The sequence below is a fragment of the Phyllopteryx taeniolatus genome, chromosome 1, assembly GCF_024500385.1.
Source record: "Phyllopteryx taeniolatus isolate TA_2022b chromosome 1, UOR_Ptae_1.2, whole genome shotgun sequence".
Taxonomy (NCBI): Eukaryota; Metazoa; Chordata; class Actinopteri; order Syngnathiformes; family Syngnathidae; genus Phyllopteryx; species Phyllopteryx taeniolatus.
In genome coordinates, this window is record NC_084502.1 from 49,400,304 (window position 1) to 49,419,971 (window position 19,668).

A 19,668-nucleotide genomic window follows, 5' to 3' on the forward strand; every position below is an offset into this window, starting at 1 on the left:
TGAATGGGGAAGTGGATGCATAGAGAGATGAAAGAGATTGTGGAGAGTTACAATACTTCAGATAAAAATTGACGTATTGCACTGTCTAACATGGAATGTATTATTATTTTTTTCCTCTTAGGCTGGCTTTACACTCCAGGTCTTTGGTTTTTGTATTTTCAATTATCATCCATATCCGTTATGACTTTACTTTAACAACCTGAAACAACCTGCATGGACCCAAAATGCACATACACAACTACACTACTGTCAACATCGACATAGCATTGGTTTGAATGGAATCCTTTTCTTTACAAATGGTCTGTGCACCTCTAATGTATGTAAGGTTTACAATATGGGCACTACATTATTTGAGTCACTTGGGTAGACATGCATGGCGTGTAGCCCAACTGTGCCACTTGTAATTCAAAAGATGACAATTGTGTGGTACTAGTAGACCGCATTGGCACTGGTCCACCAAGTGGTATAAGTCAACCACATGGCAAAAGTCCACTACATAGCGTTGAAATGTGATGTGCTAGTGCCATGTAGTGAACAAGTCCCATGTGTACTAGTGCCATGTGGTAAACGACTCCCTGAAGACGACTAGCGTCATGTGGTGGACCAGTGCCATGCTAGTTGTCCACATGGGACTTGTTCACCACATGGCACTAGTCCATCACATTTCAACTCTCATGTGAGCATATTTCTGCTCGATGAAATAATAATTAAAAAAATTGCGGCCCCTCTTTGCGCCCCTAGAAGTGTTACATGGAGTGTAAATCCAGGTTTATTACTGCTTTCTCACCTTAAAAACCCTGTAATTTGAAAAAAATTTATTTACCTTTACCTGTCTCTCAAATACGTGCCTCGCACAATATCAGTACTACTGAATAATGTGTGCAGCTGTGTAATAAACAGTTAACTTTCCCTGAAGTGTCTCTGTTATGTGAACCCTCACACCGACACAATACCAAGCGAGGCAGTGACGTATTGGAGGAGCCCGTCAACGGTCTGCTCCTGAGCTAGCTCGCTAGTGGGAGCCCGCTAGCTCACAGGCTAGTGAATGTAATAAACAGTTAACTTTCCCTGGAGTGTCTTTTTTGTGTGGACCCGCACGCAGCACACTGAGCAAGGTGCTGGTGAATTGGACGGCCGGACCCCGAGCCAGCTAGCTTGCTAACAGGGTTGTCCAATTTGGCAGAACAGAGACACTGTAGCCCAAATAACACAAAACACACAACTCTTCAGGAAAATGCTTTTTTTTTTTTTTAACATAGCTTGCTAGCTAACTGCATGCTGTAGTGGTGGAAATGGCTTAAGTTATTATTACTCAGTAACTCTCAGTTGTGGCAAATAGCCACTGATGGAATGACGCCACACAATACTTATATAATGGGGGAGGGCCGACTCATACCAGTACGCATTTGGGCTTGATTTTAGTCAACAATTCAGTACTAAATAGTTATCAGTCTTCATGGTCAAACATATTTATTGTATTTAGAAACAAATCACTGAAATCACTTTACAGGGTATTTAAGCCTTTTGAGCAATGCAACTCCTGCTACCTTTTAGCCCAACATGTTTAATCTTTTACTGACCAAGCTGCTGTTTTAAATGTGCTTCAAATGGAAACGAAGCCGTCAATCACGCTACCAGCCATTCTGCCATGATCTCTTTAGTCCCTTCCTCTCTCTATCCACTTAGTTCTCTATTGATTTATTGATTTGAGTGGTTCTTGACATTGCACAACGCCCTGTAACACGCATGTACTAGAACTGCTGGTGCACATTATGCGTTTTGGAAAGCCATTTTCCCTTTTTTTTTTCTTGCCCCCTTGATTTCCAAGTATATATATATATATATATATATATATATATATATATATATATAGGTAAATCAGCTGATCTGGTGTTCACATTGTAACGAAAGTACATTCTCTCAGAAAGTACAACAAAGACTTTTTGAATGGTGATTTGCACAGATACTGTCGATGCCGATTTGTTCATGTACCTTGGCAGTGGTGTACATGCTGAGAAAACAGCGGTCCAGAGAGAGGGAATATGGCTACACAAAACAATGACATGCATGCTCAGCTGTCGGCCTGCCATCAAGAATAGCACTACTATGTTAACATAACATTCAGTAAATTAGCTTTAAAATTGCTAAGTATACATTTGGGCTAGTTAAATGTGATTTTTATTTTGACTGCTATAGAATTGTGTGAATTAGTTGAGCAAGTCATGAAACAAATTCATATTGACAATTGAATCATTGGACTATGCAAGGTTGGACACGTCATATTGGTATGGAATTTACTGTATCATCAATCTGTTATACTAAATAATATAAACACAATCTTTTAAAACTCTTCCAAATAGCATCCTTATTATCAAGAATAATTGGAAATTTGAATCCATAGTTTAGAACATCTGGAATAATCCACACGGTGAGCTAAAACACCAGGAATAATTTATAAAATTACTACAATGTTTACTGTTTTTGTATTAAAAATCTACAACCGTAATGCCAATGAAGTTGGGACGTTGTGTTAAACATAAATAAAAACAATACAATGATTTGCAAATCATGTTCAACCTATATTTAATTGAATACACTACAAAGACAAGATATTTAATGTTCAAACTGATAAACTTTATTGTTTTTAGCAAATAATCATTAACTTAGAATTTTATGACTGCAACACATTCCAAAAAAGCTGGGACAGGGTCATGTTTAGCACTGTGTTACATCACCTTTTCTTTTAAAAACATTCAATAAACGTTTGGGAACTGAGGACACTAATTGTTGAAGCTTTGTAGGTGGAATTCTTTCCCAGTCTTGCTTGATGTTCAGCTTCAGCTGTTCAACAGTCCAGGGTCTCCGTTGTCGTATTTTACGCTTCATAATGCGCCACACATTTTCAATAGGAGACAGGTCTGGACTGCGGGCAGTCCTGTCTAGTACCTGCACTCTTTTACTACGAAGCCACGCTGTTGTAACACGTGCAGAATGTGGTTTGGCATTGTCTTGCTGAAATAACCAGGGGCGTCCATGAAAAAGACGTTGCTTGGATGGCAGCGTATGTTTCTCTAAAACCTGTATGTACCTTTCAGCATGAATGGTGCCTTCACAGATGTGTAAGTTACCCATGCCATTGACACTAACAGAGACCCATACCATCACAGATGCTGGCTTTTGAACTTGTACTTAAACTGTTCCAACTATTTTTTTCACGCACTTGTTCACAAAGAGGTGAACCTCACCACATCTTTGCTTGTGAATGACTGAGCAATTCAGGGAGGTTCCTTTTATACCCAATCATGGCACCCACCTGTTTCCAATTATCTTGTTCACCTGTGGGATGTTCCAAACAGGTGTTTGATGAGCATTTCTCAACTTTCTCAGTCTTTTTTGCCAGCTGTCCCAGCTTTTTTGGAACGTGTTGCGGCCATAAAATTCTAAGTTAATGATTATTTGCAAAAAACAATAAAGTTGATCAGTTTGAACATTAACTATCTTGTCTTTGTAGTGTATTCAATTAAATATAGATTGAACATGATTTGCAAATCATTGATTCTTTTTTTATTTATGTTTAACACGACGTCCCAACTTCATTGGAATTGGGGTTGTACATTTTCCTTCTTTTTTTTCAAACAAGCATTCACACTCCCATTCACATTTATGGGCAATTCAGTCTTCAATTAAGCTAATATCCCTGTTTTTGATATATGGTAGAAAAACCACCCAAGCACTGGGAGAACATGCAAATGCCACACAAGAAGGCCGTAGCCGAAATTTAAACCTGAACCTCAGAACACTGAGGCAGATTTGCTAACCACTCGTCTACCGTGCTGCCCATAATTTGTTTTAAATTATATATAATGTACACTGCATGCTGTGAAGCAGGAAAGGCTGAAACCCTTTAAGCCATGCACATCCTTGAACATCTCGAAAGAGATGAGGCATTCCCTCAGAAAAGTTCAAACAAAGCCCATTTGTCAAAGTATGTAACAAAATCTATATAAATTCACATAGTACTAATCCACCAAATGGCACTAGTTGTCCACATGCCACTAGTCCACCATACAGTATGTCACGCTCTGTGAGAGTAGCTCAGCTTGATGAAATAATAATAAAACAATTGTGCCTCCTCTACCAGCGAGAAAAGCATTTTTATTAGTGTATATAAGGCCGTAACAGTATGATGTGTCCTGCCAAAATGTTGAAATCATTGATTTGTGTTCCCTGGTGCTCACAGTGTCGTAATGCTGTCTTTCCTGATCTGGTTTAGGTGGTAGTCAACGCCTTGGTGGGAGCCATCCCTTCCATTATGAACGTGTTGCTGGTTTGCCTCATCTTTTGGCTGATTTTCAGTATCATGGGGGTCAACTTGTTCGCGGGCAAGTACTACTACTGTTTCAACGAGACCTCCGAGGAGTACTTTTCCGTTGACGAGGTCAACAACAAGACCCAATGTGAGGCCCTCATTGAGCAAAACTTTACGGAGGTCAGGTGGAAGAACGTTAAAATCAACTTTGACAATGTGGGCGCTGGTTACCTGGCCTTGCTGCAAGTGGTGAGCGTGTAATTTTGATGTGGACTTGATTTATCTTCTTTTAACTTGCCATCATGTCTCATTTCTTTCATTTGCATCTACAGTTCTGACAGGCTGCCTTCCATTGTGTGTATTAAGTGTTTCTCCACCCTTATCTTTCTTTCCATTCACAAGCTATTCAACTGGACATGCATCACTCTTGGTTTGAGTTTGGATACTCTTTGCGTTCCCTTATACTGTATATGAAATGTAGGCTTTTCTTTTTGTCTTTTTTGTCACTATTGTCTACCAGTGTGTCTAAACGTGTTTCTCTTTTCAAAGGCCACATTCAAAGGCTGGATGGACATTATGTTTGCAGCTGTGGATTCCAGAGAGGTACATTCATAATGCCTTTTAATGTCACTGTCAGTTATATATGGAATAACTGTCATCGTCATAAAACCATTATTAACTGAACGTGCAATGTTTTATTCTTTTTTTTTTTTTTTTTTTCTTCCATTTTTTCTTCACAATTTAAACCTGTGTTCCGTGACATGCTTTAATCAAAATACTGCAAAGATCAACCTTGATAGGACACTTTATATATTGTGTATATGTATTTTTTTTTTTATCTTGCAAAAAGTGTCCCGGTTTGAGGGCCCGGCCCTGCTCATGACTGTGTGCCAGTCCCATATAATTCCGGGCGAATTATTGCTTTTGTTACCATGACAACTGAGAGCAGAGCACTGACATTACAAACAGAGAGGCTTCTACTTTCAGGAGTCCATGGTGTGGGGGAAAAAAGCAAGCTTGTTGAGGCAGCGCTTCATACACTACACTGTGTGTATGTGCCTCACGGACTCATCACCAAAAACAAATACACTCCCACCGCACCTGCATCAACGAGTTCACTGAGCAAGAAAGTATGTGAGGCTTATGAGAAGCTAACACTGTTAGCTGACACTAATCCGTGCATTCAGTAAAACCCAATGCAGCTCAGCTTTATGTTAACGTAGTGGCGCCTAATGTGTACAAGGTGTGGGTGTTTCTGCATAATAGTCGCTATGCATCATATTGTTTCAGACAGTGAAGTCTGGCGGCCATTGCTTGAAAGTTGCTCTGGATCTTAACCCAGCCTAGCTGTTGCTCAGACTCCCCACTCCCCAGCCACTTCGTCCAGATCTCCCGGGGGAGATCCCAATGTGTTCCGAGACCAGCAGTGATAAGTAGTCTCCCCAGTGTGTCCTGAGTCTTCCCAAAGGCCTCCGCCCGATGGGACGTGACCGGAACACCTTACCAGGGACATGTCCAGGAGGCATCCTAACCAGATGCCCGAGCCACCTCATCTGGCTCTTCTCAATGCGGATGAGCAGCGGCTCTTCTCGGAGCCCCTCCTGGATGACCAAGCTTCACATCCTATCTCTAAAGGCTTCTTCATACTGGCGTGGACAGCGACCGCGCTGACGTCACGTGCGTAACTTTAGATGCTGTGTGTTGATCTCCAACTCCATTATTCCCTCACTTGTGAACAAGACCCCAAAATTGAATTCATTCACTTGGAGCAGGAGCTCATCCCCGATGCGGACAGGGCACTCCACCTTTTTATAAATGAGGACCATGGTGTCAGACTTGGAGGTGCTGATTCATCCCAACCACTTCGCCCTCAGTTGCGAACCGCTCCAGCAAGAGATGAAACTCACACCTTGATAAAGTCAACAGAACCAGCAGACCCTCACAATACGTTTGGATGTGCCAGGTCAGACTGGCATCCCTCCATCATCGGAGCCAACACATTACCAAGTGGTGATCCATTGACTGTTTCACCCCTCTATTCACACGACTGTCCAATACATGCCGTCTCAAGTCCTATGACACGACACTAAGTTGATCATTGAACTGCGGCCTGGGGTGTCTTTGTGGTAAGCGCAAATATGGAGACCCTTATGCTTGAACATGGTGTTTGTTATCGACAATTCGTGATTCAGTAATCCAATAACAAATCACCACTTGCGTTCTCAGTCAGTGGGGCCGTTCCTCCCAATCATGCCCTTCCAGGTCTCACTGTCATTGCCCACGTGAACATTGATGTCCCCCAACAGAACAAGGTAATCTCCAGTGTGAGCACTCTTTAGCACCCCTGATAAAGATTCTAAAATAGATTGGTGTACAGGCACGATCAACAGTCAGAGACCGGTTTTCACTGGATAACCCTACCAGATAAACCACCTAACAACTTAGCTCCTAGGATCATTGGGACACACAAACACTTCCAACACAGAAATTGATGGCTAGAGGTGGAATCGCTCACAGACACATTGTCAGAACAACAGGTAACAAAAGATTTACTTGGTTGTTTCATTTCACACTTGATGGGTAGAAAGGCACTCCAGAGACCAACTTTTTTGCCTGACATTGAAAAGTAAACTTTTTCATGTATCCCCTTTAAGTAATATTTTAACATTATTGTTATACACGATTGAGCAGAATTCAAAGTAATATTAATGCATTTATTAGTCCGTTAAGAACAGTAAAAGACTTTTGAAAGACTGAACTCAAATGTTAGGAATACACCATTTACGGTGAATGAATGCGGTGCCCAAAAAACTCAGTAGTTGTTTCTTGTTTCCTTCTCTTCTTTGTTACCATTGAAGCCCAATTTGTGCATGCTTCTTTTGTTTGTGAACAAATCATCAAATTGTCCACATATTGCAAAAGATTGCTCCCGCTTGGTTCTCTAGATTTGGCACTTTTTAACATACTGTAGTTGGAAACTTACAATTAATTGCCTTGCTATGGGCAGATGAATGTTTACAATTTGCCTTCAAATTGAAACTCAGTGACGACTATCTGGATGAACTGGACAAACAGGCGATAAAATTGTATGTAGTTTGGGACATTTGGAGCATGTGTTCAAACTGCCAAATTTACTGCTCACTTTTGCAAATCACTCGTTCATCTGGCTGGCCAGCATCCCTAATATTTTTATTTTTTTTACATGGAAGATTGCTGTGCACACGGATGTTGTACCTTGAACAATCCCCTCTTAAGGAGAGATTTGAATATAAAATAGATTCCTGTTTGAGCGGATATTGAGCTTGACAAGGCGGATACTCTGATTTTGGTGTGATTTTGACATGTTTAGCAGATTTCATTAACCTTGCATCATAATTATTTCATGTTCAAAGACCAATCAACACTTTATGGCATCTCAAGTATTTCGGACACTATTTAAACCATGGATGTGTTGCATCTTGAAGAGTGAGGAACTTCTCGAGTATGTACAGTATGACATGTCTGTGTTCTCCCAGGGCTTACACATCAAACTCTGCCCTCAAACTATAACTGGGAAGCTCTTACCCTGCATCTTTGCCTGTTTATGTTATCTTCAAGTCCTTTAATTGTTCTTCCACATAATTTCAGCTCCCTTAGCAAATAAACTGGTGCAACTTTTCATTATTCACTTTTCTGTTTTATTCTTTTTTCTTATTTTTCCTTTAAAGCCTGTCATCTCCAGTCACCGGATACAGATGGGGTAAAATGTCTGCAAGGTGGGAGGCACCCGTCTTTGGAGGCTCTTTTACTGTCTTCATGTTCTTACCCACTGGTGCTGTCATCTCCCGAGTCTGTCTTCCTCGACGGTTTATACCGTATATTCTCAGATCTTGCCTGTATCCATTTGATCGCTGGCTCGTACCCACCAATGGCGTCCTCTGTGTCACTCTAACTCTAATGCTTTGTATCCATCCTTCTGGGCCTTAATCTGCTCCTTCTTTCAAAATGTGCTTCTTCCTTCTAGATTATGGGGCTCAGGTCCATTGCTATGTTTTTTTGGGCTTCACTGCCTCTCTTATTCGCTTGTCCTCAACTTCAATATGATACCTGCCCTCTTAGAGCAAAATTACACTGTTCTCATCCAGGGCAAAAAGGCCAATGCGAAAGCACCAGTAGGGGTCTTTTCTTATAATGTGAGTGAAGGCCCATCACAATTCCACGAGGGAGTGTGCACTTACTGCCGTTGCATATTCTCTGAACTCAGTCGTCCCTTCAGAAAGTGTTTCAAAAATCCAAAGAAAAAGGCAAAACACAGACTTAATACTTTGATCCTGGCTGAAATGAGGTCAAGTGAGGTTCATATGCTCATGTCCCTCCAAAATTGTTTTCGTTGAATTCAAAAGTTTTGGCGCATTCAAGGTGCTACTGTGTGGATGATAAATTGAAAAGATGAACCAACCTGCGACTTGTCTGTCCACTCTAAGGTGGAAGACCAGCCCGACTATGAAGTAAACATCTACATGTACATCTACTTTGTGGTTTTCATCATCTTTGGCTCCTTCTTTACCCTCAATCTCTTCATTGGTGTGATCATTGACAACTTCAACCAGCAAAAGAAAAAGATAAGTCTAACACGTCTATTTCCCTATTTCAATTCTGGTACAAGATTATGATCAAATGTTTTTTTCCCCCCCCATTTACTTTGGAGGTCAGGATATATTTATGACAGAGGAACAGAAGAAGTACTACAATGCCATGAAGAAACTGGGCTCCAAAAAGCCTCAGAAACCCATCCCTCGACCACAGGTACAATATACTTTTAAGATAATCCCTATTCAAGAAATTACGGTTTACCACACAATAATGTAGGACAGTACTAATCAAATAATTCACTCAATCAACACATATACCTGTACAGTGCCATGAAAAAGTATTTGCCCCCTTCTCAAATTCTTATATTTTTGTATAGTTTCTCCACCTTAATGTTTATTGCATGCAACATCAAGGATTATGGTTACGGCTACAACATGGCGCCTACCCGTGTGGTCGCCTTGGTTACGTGCTCTCTAGTATTGTCTATGTTTTTCGTTCGTCTTTGGAGACATTACGCGACTCACTTACACAAGGGAAGACTTGCTAAACATCAGGGAGTCTACCCCGGACTTTTATTTCACCAACTTTCGCAAATCCGCTCAGTTTTTTCCCCGAGTTACTCACCGGGTAACTGCGGTCTATGGCGCATGGAGGCATAGGTGACGAAGGGGGAAGCGCAACGGCATCCAAGTTAAGCTCCGCAAGAGAGGATACAGATTGGCATTCCCGTCAATCTACCTCACGAATCTACGCTCCCTACCCAACGAAATAGAGGAGCTTCATCTTTTGACAAAGACCAGTAAAGACTTCGGCCGTTCCGCCGGCCTGTGCTTTACGGAGACATGGCTTTGTGAACGTGTCCCCGATGGCGCCGTAATGCTTCCAGGCTTCCAACTACACTGTACAGACCGCGTCATGGAGTTATCGGGGAAAACTAAAGGTGTCGGGATTTATCAACGAACAATGGTGAAACTGACGTCACGGAGCTCAGCACACACTGCAGCCCGGATTTAGAGTCGCTGTTTTTGAACTGTAAGCCATTCTACTTGCCACGTGAGTTTGCATCTTTCGTTCTCACCGGTGTTTACGTTCCTCCAATGCCGCACTGGTAACGATGGCTGAACAAGTAAACGAAATGGGAAATAAACACCCAGACTCACCCATCATTATTCTTGGAGACTTTAACAAAGCTAAACTCAACCATGAACTCCCTAAATACAAGCAGCAAATCGACTGTCCTACCAGGGAAAATAAAATTTTAGACCACTGCTATACTACGCGAAATAACGCATACCATGCCATACCTCGTGCAGCTCTGGTCTCGTCTGATCACTGCTTAATTCACTTAATACCAACATACGGCTAGAACTTAAATGCGCGATGTCTACGGTGAAAAGCAAAGCAAAGATAGAGCTTCAAAGCTGTTTTGACTGCGCAGACTGGAGTGTCTTTGAAAATTTAACTGGCAGCCTGGATGAATATACGGACACCGTCACATCCTAGGCACGGTGGACGACTGGTTAGCACATCTGCGTCACAATTCTGAGGACCGGGGTTTAAATCCTGGCCCCGGCTGTGTGGTGTTTGCATGTTCTTGCCGTGTGTGCGTGGGTTTTCTCCGGGTACTCCGGTTTCCTCCCACATCCTAAAAACAAGCATGGCAGGTTAATTGAAGACTCTAAATTGCCCGTAGGTTTGAATGTGAGTACCAATGGTTGTTTGTTTATATGTGCCCTGCCATTGGCTGGCGACCAGTTCAGGGTGTACCCCGCCTCTCGCCTGAAGATAGCTGGGATAGGCTCCAGCACGCCCGTGACCCTAGCGAGGATAAGCGATACAGAAAATGGGATGGATGTCACATCCTATATCGGTTTCTGTGAAGAGTGTGCACCAACAAAGTCAAAGTCGTTCAATAACAACAAGCCGTGGTTCACTGCTAAATTTAAGCAACTTCGCCATGCTAAAGAGGACGCATATCGAAGTGGGGATAAGGCCCTGTATAATCGCGCTAGAAACCAGCTGACTAAAGAAATTAACATTGCAAAGAGAAACTATGGAGTAAAGTTAGAAAAACTGTTTACAGCTAACAACTAAATCAGTCTGGCATGTATTACAATCACTAACCAAATAGTCAATTGTCTGTTGTCGTACTGTAGCGGCTCCAACTTCCGGAGACAAATTCCTCGTGTGTTTTTGACATACTTGGCAAATAAAGATAATTTTGATTCTGTGTGGAGTTTGCATGTTCTCCCCGTGCCTAAGTGGGTTTTCTCCGGGCACTCCGGTTTCCTCCCACATCCCAAAAAACATGCATGGTAGGTTAATTGAAGACTCTAAATTGCCCGTAAGTGTGAATGTGAGTGCGAATGGTTGCATGTTTCGATGTGCCCTGCGATTGGCTGGCAACCAGTTCAGGGTGTACCCCGCCTCCTGCCCGATGATAGCTGGGACAGGCTCCAGCACTCCCGCGACCCTTGTGAGGAGAAGCGGTTCAGAAAATGGATGGATGGATGGATACTGATTCTGATTATGGGAATCAATACAGTATCTCATAATGCATGTAAAATACCATTCATAATTTTTTCCCCTTATTTTGACTTTTTTTTTTTACTTTGACTAGAAAGAAATTAGTCTACCGCCATATGTAGTCTATAGAGCATATAGAATAAATTAATAATAGATTTGAAAAAATGAATTTTGGTTTAGTCACTGATGGTGCAGAGGTACATTCGCCTGACTTTGGTTCATGCAACCTTGCCTCAGTTCCCACTCAGTAACGGTGAATGTAAATGCGAATGGTTATCTGACTCTATTTGTGCCCTCAACTGACTAGCGACCAGTCCAGGGTGTAGTTTGCCCCAAGTCAGCAGCAGAGGTGGGTAGAATAGCCAAATACTGAACTCAAGTAAGAGTAATGTTACTTTAGAATAATATGACTCAAGTCAAAGTAAAAAGTAGGCCTCAAAATAATTACTTGAGCAAGAGTAAGAAAGTACTCAGTCAAAAAAAAAAAACCCTAGTGAGGAGAAGCGGCTCAGGAAATGGATGGATGGATAGTTTGGAACTGCACGGTGGACGACTGGTTAGCACATCTGCCTCACAGTTCTGAGGACCGGGGTTCAAATCTGGCCTCCCCTGTGCAGAGTTTACATGTTCTCCCCGTGCCTGTGTGGGTTTTCTCCGGGTACTCCGGTTTCCTCCCACATCCCAAAAACATGCATGATAGGTTAATTGAAAACTCTAAATTACCCGTATGTGTGAATGTCAGTGCGAATGGTTGTTTGTCTATATGTGCCCTGCGCTTGGCTGGTGACCAGTTCAGGGTGTACCCCGCCTCTTGCCAAGTGTTAGCTGGGACAGGTGAGGATAAGCGGTGTGGAAAATGAATGAATGTATATATAGTAAATTTTGTGACCTCTGTCTCCACAGAACATGATCCAAGGAATGGTCTTTGACTTTGTCACACAGCAAGTATTCGACATCTCCATCATGATCCTCATTTGTCTCAACATGGTCACCATGATGGTGGAAACGGATGATCAATCCGATGAGACAGAAAATGTCCTCTACTGGGTCAACTTCATCTTCATTGTGGTCTTCACGACAGAGTTCTTGCTGAAGCTCTTTGCTCTTCGCCACTACTACTTCACCAATGGATGGAACATCTTTGATGTGGTGGTGGTCATCCTGTCAATTGTTGGTGAGTTGCAGGACAGAGCCGTTCTGTTTGGTTGACCTGAGTACAGTTTGGAAAGCTGTTGTGTTTTCATGGACTGCAGCAGATTCAGCTCTGCTAATCCACTACATGGCATGAGCTACCGTAAAATTTAACTACTTGTAAAACTGTTTCTCTGAATTCTAACGTGTTTCACCGAGGTAGTTAAAAAGATCCTCAGTAGCAGGGAGCTCATTATTTTCTTTTTTTTTTAAATTTACAAATAAAAAAACTGTATGACCTATAAAACTCTTGGGAACCTTTCACCTACTGAACTACCTACCGCACTACAATACAATACAGGACGCGTGTGCATCCAGGTCACCTGGGCATTATGTCAAGTCACATTTGCTACCGTAACTAATTGATTAGAGCTATAAAAACTCCAAACGTGTGTACAAGCGAAACCAAAGTGTGGGGATTCAAACCTCCGCCCATAACTAGTGCAACAGGGCCTGTTCTAGCCTAGAAGGAACTAGGTTTCCATTGGAAGCCGGTCTGTATTTAGTTACGAGCCAGAACACAAAACGTGTACAGGAGACGCTGGGAAGCAATTTAAAGCCATAAAAACTCAAAATATGTGTACAAGCTGAATCAAAGACTGGGGATTCAAACCTCTACCTGTAACTAGTGCAACGGGGCCCGTTCTAGCCTAGGAAGCCCCAGGTTTCTATTGAAAATCAGTCTGCATTAAGTTATGAGCCAAAACACAAAACGTGCAGGAGGCACTGGGAAGCAATTTCATTAGTCAAACTTCAACTTGAAAAAAAAATCCATCAATCATCCTTCAATTTTTGGGGAAATTTCAACAGGACATACACACACACTCTTTTGACTAAGACCATCTGACCCACCTTGTACTCAGGCGTGGGAGAGCAATGAAGATCTGTCAGCCGCTTATTCTTCTCGGCAGACCGAGTCAGAGCCGCCCTGACGTCCTTCCATACTCACTGGACCCGTCGCAGGTGATCCCTCACCGCGGGAACCGCCACTGTATGCTCCTGTTCCTTAAACAACAGCGGTTTGAAACCATAACTTGCCATGAAAGGAGACATACCGGAGCCGGTGAGGGAGTTGTGGGCATATTCAATCCACGGGAGAAAGGTGCTCCAGGAGGTAGGAATGCATGCAGCAACGCAGCGAAGAGCCGACTCCAGATTCTGATTTGCCCACTCCGTCTGGCCGTGGGACTGTGTAACCAGAAGACAGAATGGCTGCTGCGCCCACCGCAGAACTCCTTCCATACTTGGGACGAGAACTGAGGACCTCGGTCCAAGACGATGCCAGTGGGGATACCGTGGATCTTAAATACATGTAGGACTAGGAGATTAGCGGTTTCAAAAGCAGAGGGTAATTTTGGGAGGGGTATGTAATGTGGATGAAGTGTGTGGTATGGGTGATTCCGGGATGACAGGTGAGCTTGGAGTTGTGGGCCGATTGATATAGCACAGGCAGTGTACGGAGGAGAGGTGGAATTCACACTTTTCCGGTTTGACATACAGGCGATTCTCAAGGAGGCGTTGGAGGACTTGGCGGACATGACTGCGGTGTTCTTCGGGGGAGTGGGAGAAAATGAGAATGTCGTCTAAGTAGATGAAAACAAACCGGTTCAACATGTCGCGGAGGACGTTATTAATGAAAGTTTGGAAGACTGCGGGAGCGTTGGTTAATCCGAACGGCATGACCAGGTATTCGAAGTGTCCGAGGGGGGTATTGAAAGCGGTTTTCCATTCGTCCCCCTCTCTGATACCGACGAGTTGATAGGCATTGCATAAGTCCAATTTGGTGAATATCTGGGCGTCACAGAGGGGTTCAAATGAGGGGTAAGGGAGGTTTGTTTTTAACAGTGATTTCATTTAGTCCCCGGTAGTCGATGCAGGGGCGGAGAGTGGTGTCTTTTTTCTCAAAAAAGAAAAACCCAGGCGAGGAAACACAGGAGAGGAAGAAGGCCGAATGAGTTCAGAAGCCAGGGAGTCATGGATGTAACTTTCCATCGCCTTTTTCTCAGGGCGGGAAAGGTTGAAGAGACGGCTGGAAGGGAGAGGAGCTCCTGGCACAAGATTGATAGCGCAGTCATAAGGGAGGTGGGAGAGGGGGGGGGGGGTGTAAAGAAATGACAAGATCCTTACTGAAAACTGGGGAAAGGTCATGATATTCTTCTGGCACCCGGGAGAGGTCGACTGGTGTGGCAGGGGGTTAGTTTTTCTGGTGGCATGGCGGAAAGCAGACAGTGGCAGTGAGGACTCCACCCAGTGATAGTAAGGTGGGTACAGTCTATGGTGGGGTTGTGTCTTCTTGAGCTAGGGAATTCCGAGGACTAGCGGGGTCTCAGGGGAAGATATAATGAATAATGTCCTCACAGTGGTTTCCTGAGATGAGTAATATAAACTGAGCTGTTTGGTGGGTGGCAGGGGAGATGAGTCGCCCATCCAGGGCAGTGACCTTTTTGGGTGACTGGAGTTGTTCGAGAGGGAGTTGGAGCTGATGTGCCAATCCCTCGTGAATAAAATTTTCATCTGCACCGCAGTCAAGGAGGGCAATAACGGGTGTGTTGTGAACGGAACCAAGAATACATGCGGGAACGGTCATACGGGACGGAAAGCTTGGGGAAGTGGTGGTTTGGCTCACCATGGCGCTCTCGGGTCGTGGTGAGCCTGGTCATTTGGTCTCAAGGGTCATGTGGAGCTGAAATTGGCTGATTTACCGCAATAAATGCACAGTCGCTGGGTGACACGGAGCTGACATTCCTGGGGGTCTATCCTGGTGTTACCAAGTTGCATGGGTTCATTTGGTGCAATGGAGGGTGACGAGGAGGTGATCGGTGGTTCAGAAGGCAGGCAAGGCGCAATGCTCACGGAGGATGTAATTTTACGAGCTGCTCTTAGCCCCTTCTCTCGTGCTCTTTCCCGTAGCCGGTTGTCCAAACGAATGGATAAGGAGATAAGCTCTTCGAGGGTGGAGGGCTTGTGCCGGGAGGCAAGCTCATCTTGGATCCGCTCTGAAAGCCCGTTTAGAAAAATACCCCTTAACGCAGCGTCATCCCATCCGCATTCACCAACAAGTTTCCTAAATTATACCGAGTATGAAGCGTCAGGTGGCTTCCCTGCCCTGAACGCGGTGATCAAAAACTTTTTTTAATTCCGCAGAAAAGGAGGTAAATGTCGAGAATATCGGGGAAGAGTTGTGCCATAACGCGGTAGCCCATTTTTGCTGCTTTTCCGCGTAGTAGGTTAGTTACGTATGCTACTTTGGATTGTTCAGTGGGGTAGCTTAAAAGTTGTAGATTAAATACCAGGGAGCAATTGAGGAGGAATTTACTGCATGCACCTTGGTCCCAGGAGTAGTGCTCAGGCGGAGGAACATGAGGCTCTTTGCATGTGAGGCAGGATGGATCGGAGGCTGCGGGCTCGGAAATAGTACTTACGGGAGGGTGGTCGGACTGCAATTTGACAGAAGGAGGGAAACTTGTCGCGTGAGAGTGGTTAGAGATTCCATTATTTCCTGGAGAGCTTTGTCCTGTCTTCCTATATGGGTGCCTTGGAGGGTGAGTGCTTTTCTTAGCGCCTCCGGGGTTGCTGAGTCCATGCTGGCCAGAGTATTCTGTCACGATACGAAGGTATCCGTTTTAACTGTACCGAGTAGCAAGCAGAGGCTGAGAGGTTTATGGTGAATAGTTTATTGACAAGGAAGTGGGAATTGGATCTCTGAGGCGTATGACGGGTCGTCGAGACGGGGAACATGCTGCAGGCGTGAGCAGGTGGATAGCTTGGCGGCGTGGTGGACGAAGTCAGCAAGGCGGGGAACACGGAAGGAGCACTGAGGACGAGGAAGAATAGGGAAGTCAGAATAATACAAAATAAGGCATAGCTTACGTGAATGTACTAGGCTGGTGTACCACTGTGGAACGTTAATACTCTGGAGAGGATTTCCAGGATCTGGCAGGCTTTTATGAAGGCAGAGATAATGACAGCTGATTGAAAACAGGTGTGTGGCCAAGGTGGTGCTGATTACAGTGTAGGGAGAGAGAGAGGGGGAGAGAGAGAGAGCGAGTGGGGTGCAAAGCGCCACCCAAGCTCCAAAACAGGAACTACAAGGATAGCTCATGACAATTAGACCACGAGTGGGCAAACTTTTTGGCTCGGGGGGCCGCATTGGCTTTTAAAAATTGACAGGTGGGCCAAGCCAGGACCAGATGCATACATAACAAACATAAACAAACAACAAAGGCATTGTAAGTGTTAATGCTTACATTTACTTTTAATCGGAACAGTGTTGTTGATCACCTTTTTGTTTTCCAGTGCATCAAAGTCTGGTGTTAGTTTTGTTGTGGGAATTCTCAGAACAGATCAGAGGTGTTCATCACTCAGCTGTGAGCTGTAGGATGCTTTGTTGGTGTTCATCACACTAAAAGTCTGTTCAGACATATGTAGAGCCAAACAACACCAGCATCCTCTGTGCCATCTTCCAGATTTTTTGAAATTTTTCTGCGCATAATGAAACATAAAACTCATCCAGTTTAAGAGAGTTGAACTTCTCTTTTAAGACAGTATCACATTGGAGATCAATCAGTTCCAACTGCAGCTCCTGTGGCGCTGTTTCAGGGTCTTGTGTGAGGGGACATGACACCAGCTGAAGTGACTTGTCAATTTTTCCAAAATCAGAGAACTGATGGCAGAATTCTCCATGCAGATCTTCTAGTGATTTCCTTTATTTTTTCACGTCGAAGAGTCGTAGCCAGAGAGGGGAAATGAACAAATTACTTGTTTGACATTTGCTTTGAGAATAAAGCTAGCTGGGTTTTGAAGGCTCTGATGTTTGTTTACATTTCATTCACAAACTGGTCTTCCCCTTGTAGCTTCACGTTCAGCTCATTCATGTGTGTCAGTATGTCCACAGCAAAAGCTAAATCACAAAGCCAATCTGTGTCAGGAAAATCGTCAGCTTTCTGAAGTTGCGCCAAAAATGAGACTTGACTCTTTCCTCAAACTTAACTAGCAGACACTTGAGTGGTAAAGCAAGTCCTGGTGATCAGCATCAGTTTCTTCTAGAAAAATCTTTTAAAAAACTGACGATTACAACTGGCTTTACAACATGGTCAAACTACAGTACAAATTTACACAGCGCTTCCTGATGGATTATACAGGGTAGAAAAATTACCTCCTGCTAAGGGTTGTCCTCTTTCACCCTTTCTTTCAGCAGCCCAATCTTTTTTCCAGTCAGATCCATCTGTGGTAATGTTGGCGAGCGTACTCCAAGGTAGTTGGTGCCTCTTGATGACCCCCGACACGCTGTCATACAAATCCTCTCCATGTGTTTTTCCCTTAAAGGATTCCATGGCCAAAAACTCCATTACCTTGAAATAGTCATTAATAATTAATAATGAAAATTAAAAGATGAGCGGTATCCTTTATGTCATTACTTTCGTCCAGTGCCAAGGAATTCAATGTAAATGACTGCTTTTTTGTTTAGATTGTTAGCTAAGTCTTCATCAATTAGCTAAACACGGCGAGTCACTGTCCTGCGTGATAAGCTAATGTTTTCAAATTTGTTCTTGCTGTCAGGACACAAGATACTTGCTGTCTCTACAATGCATTCTTTCAGAAACTCCCCTTGGGAAAGAGGCTTGCTGGTCTTCGCTAGTTTGAATGCCAGCAAAAAATTAACCTTTGTGCCTGAGTCTTGGATGGCAGCGTTTTGCTGAGCCTGCAAGCTAGATTTGAACTGCTGAGCCATAGCCGTCCGTTCCTGCGTTGATTGGTTGTTAGCATAATTAGCATGTTTGGATGGATGGTAGAAAAGTGATGGCTGTTGTTGTACTCCTTTAAAACAGCAATGGTTTCTTGGCAAATAAGACATATGGCCTTTGAGAAAGTGAGTGAAAAGTGAAAAAGTATTTAGTAGTCCATTCTCTATTAAACACTCGGCACTTACTGTTGACTTTTCTTTTCTTTGACACACTCATGGTTAAAGATGGGTTCAGAGCAGTAGCAGAGTAAAAACAGAGCAGCCCAAGTCAAGTCAATATATCACTGTGCCTACTGCGCCACCTGATGGAACCACTGGGCGTTACAGGACAAGGTAAAATGAATGTAGTCATGATTTTGATATGATTTGGGCGATTCTGTAGCAATCTTTGACGGGCCAGATTGAAATGAATAGCGGGCCGGATGAGGCCCGCGGGCCATAGTTTGCCCACCACTGCATTAGCCGGTTGTCTGATCCAGGTTATCACACATTTAACAAAGGAGGATTTTATTCCGTCAGATGCCGCCAGTAACTTGGAACATATTAAGAGTGGAAACTGACACACCTCCTGAACTTTCCACCATAAATAGTGTTGCTGTGCATATCACAGATATACTATATGTGGAGAAGACTAGATACACCAGCGTGCTGTAGCAGCTCAGCTAAGTGACGTGCCTATGTCGGGGCCACGTTGATGGGGATAACGTTCCTATCCAAGGAAATCCATGTACTGTACATTGAAAATAAATCATACATTGCTCAATTCTCAACTGATTTTAATGATGTTTACCAAAGATGGGGGACTCGAGTTGCCAGTTTTCTGACTTGTGCCTTGCTTGCCAAATACTTCAGAAAGACTTGACTTTAGACTTGGTAGCCAAGAGAATTGACTTGACTTTGACTTGAATTACATGACATGACAAGTCATCTTGTTTAGAGTTGGAAATCTCTGGATTTTAATTGAGACAGTAAGAAACGATTTGAGAGGTCATTCTCGCCAACCTGGCACCACAGTCTGCCTTGTTGCGCACTTGCCAGTGTGACGTTGCCACCTCCATGATCAACGATGGAAGGAGCTCCAAAGATGATACGATTTGGATTCAAGAATTATGTTGTCGATGAAGTCTGCAAAAAGAGGATGGCAACCTGCATGTTTTGCAACTCGCACATTAAAGACACAACAACTACGACGTCGAACTTCATCTGTCACTACTTGGGATGGGCGGCACGGTGACCGACTGGTTACAGCGTCAGCCTCACAGTTCTGAGGACCGGGGTTCAATCCCCGGCCCCGCCTGTGTGGAGTTTGCATGTTCTCCCCGTGCCT

General features: G+C 43.6%; 1 protein-coding gene across 6 annotated transcripts in view; it reads left to right on the plus strand.

The window, feature by feature from the left end:
- Positions 1–19,668, plus strand: part of scn8aa (sodium channel, voltage gated, type VIII, alpha subunit a) — a 171,664-nt gene that overhangs the window by 137,101 nt on the left and 14,895 nt on the right. For all 6 annotated transcript variants that reach the window (XM_061747434.1, XM_061747424.1, XM_061747454.1 and 3 more), the window contains 5 exons: positions 4,274–4,558; positions 4,859–4,912; positions 8,773–8,910; positions 8,990–9,094; positions 12,311–12,581. In XM_061747434.1, coding sequence (XP_061603418.1) covers positions 4,274–4,558; positions 4,859–4,912; positions 8,773–8,910; positions 8,990–9,094; positions 12,311–12,581 — 853 coding nt within the window. The remainder of the gene's footprint in view (positions 1–4,273; positions 4,559–4,858; positions 4,913–8,772; positions 8,911–8,989; positions 9,095–12,310; positions 12,582–19,668) is intronic.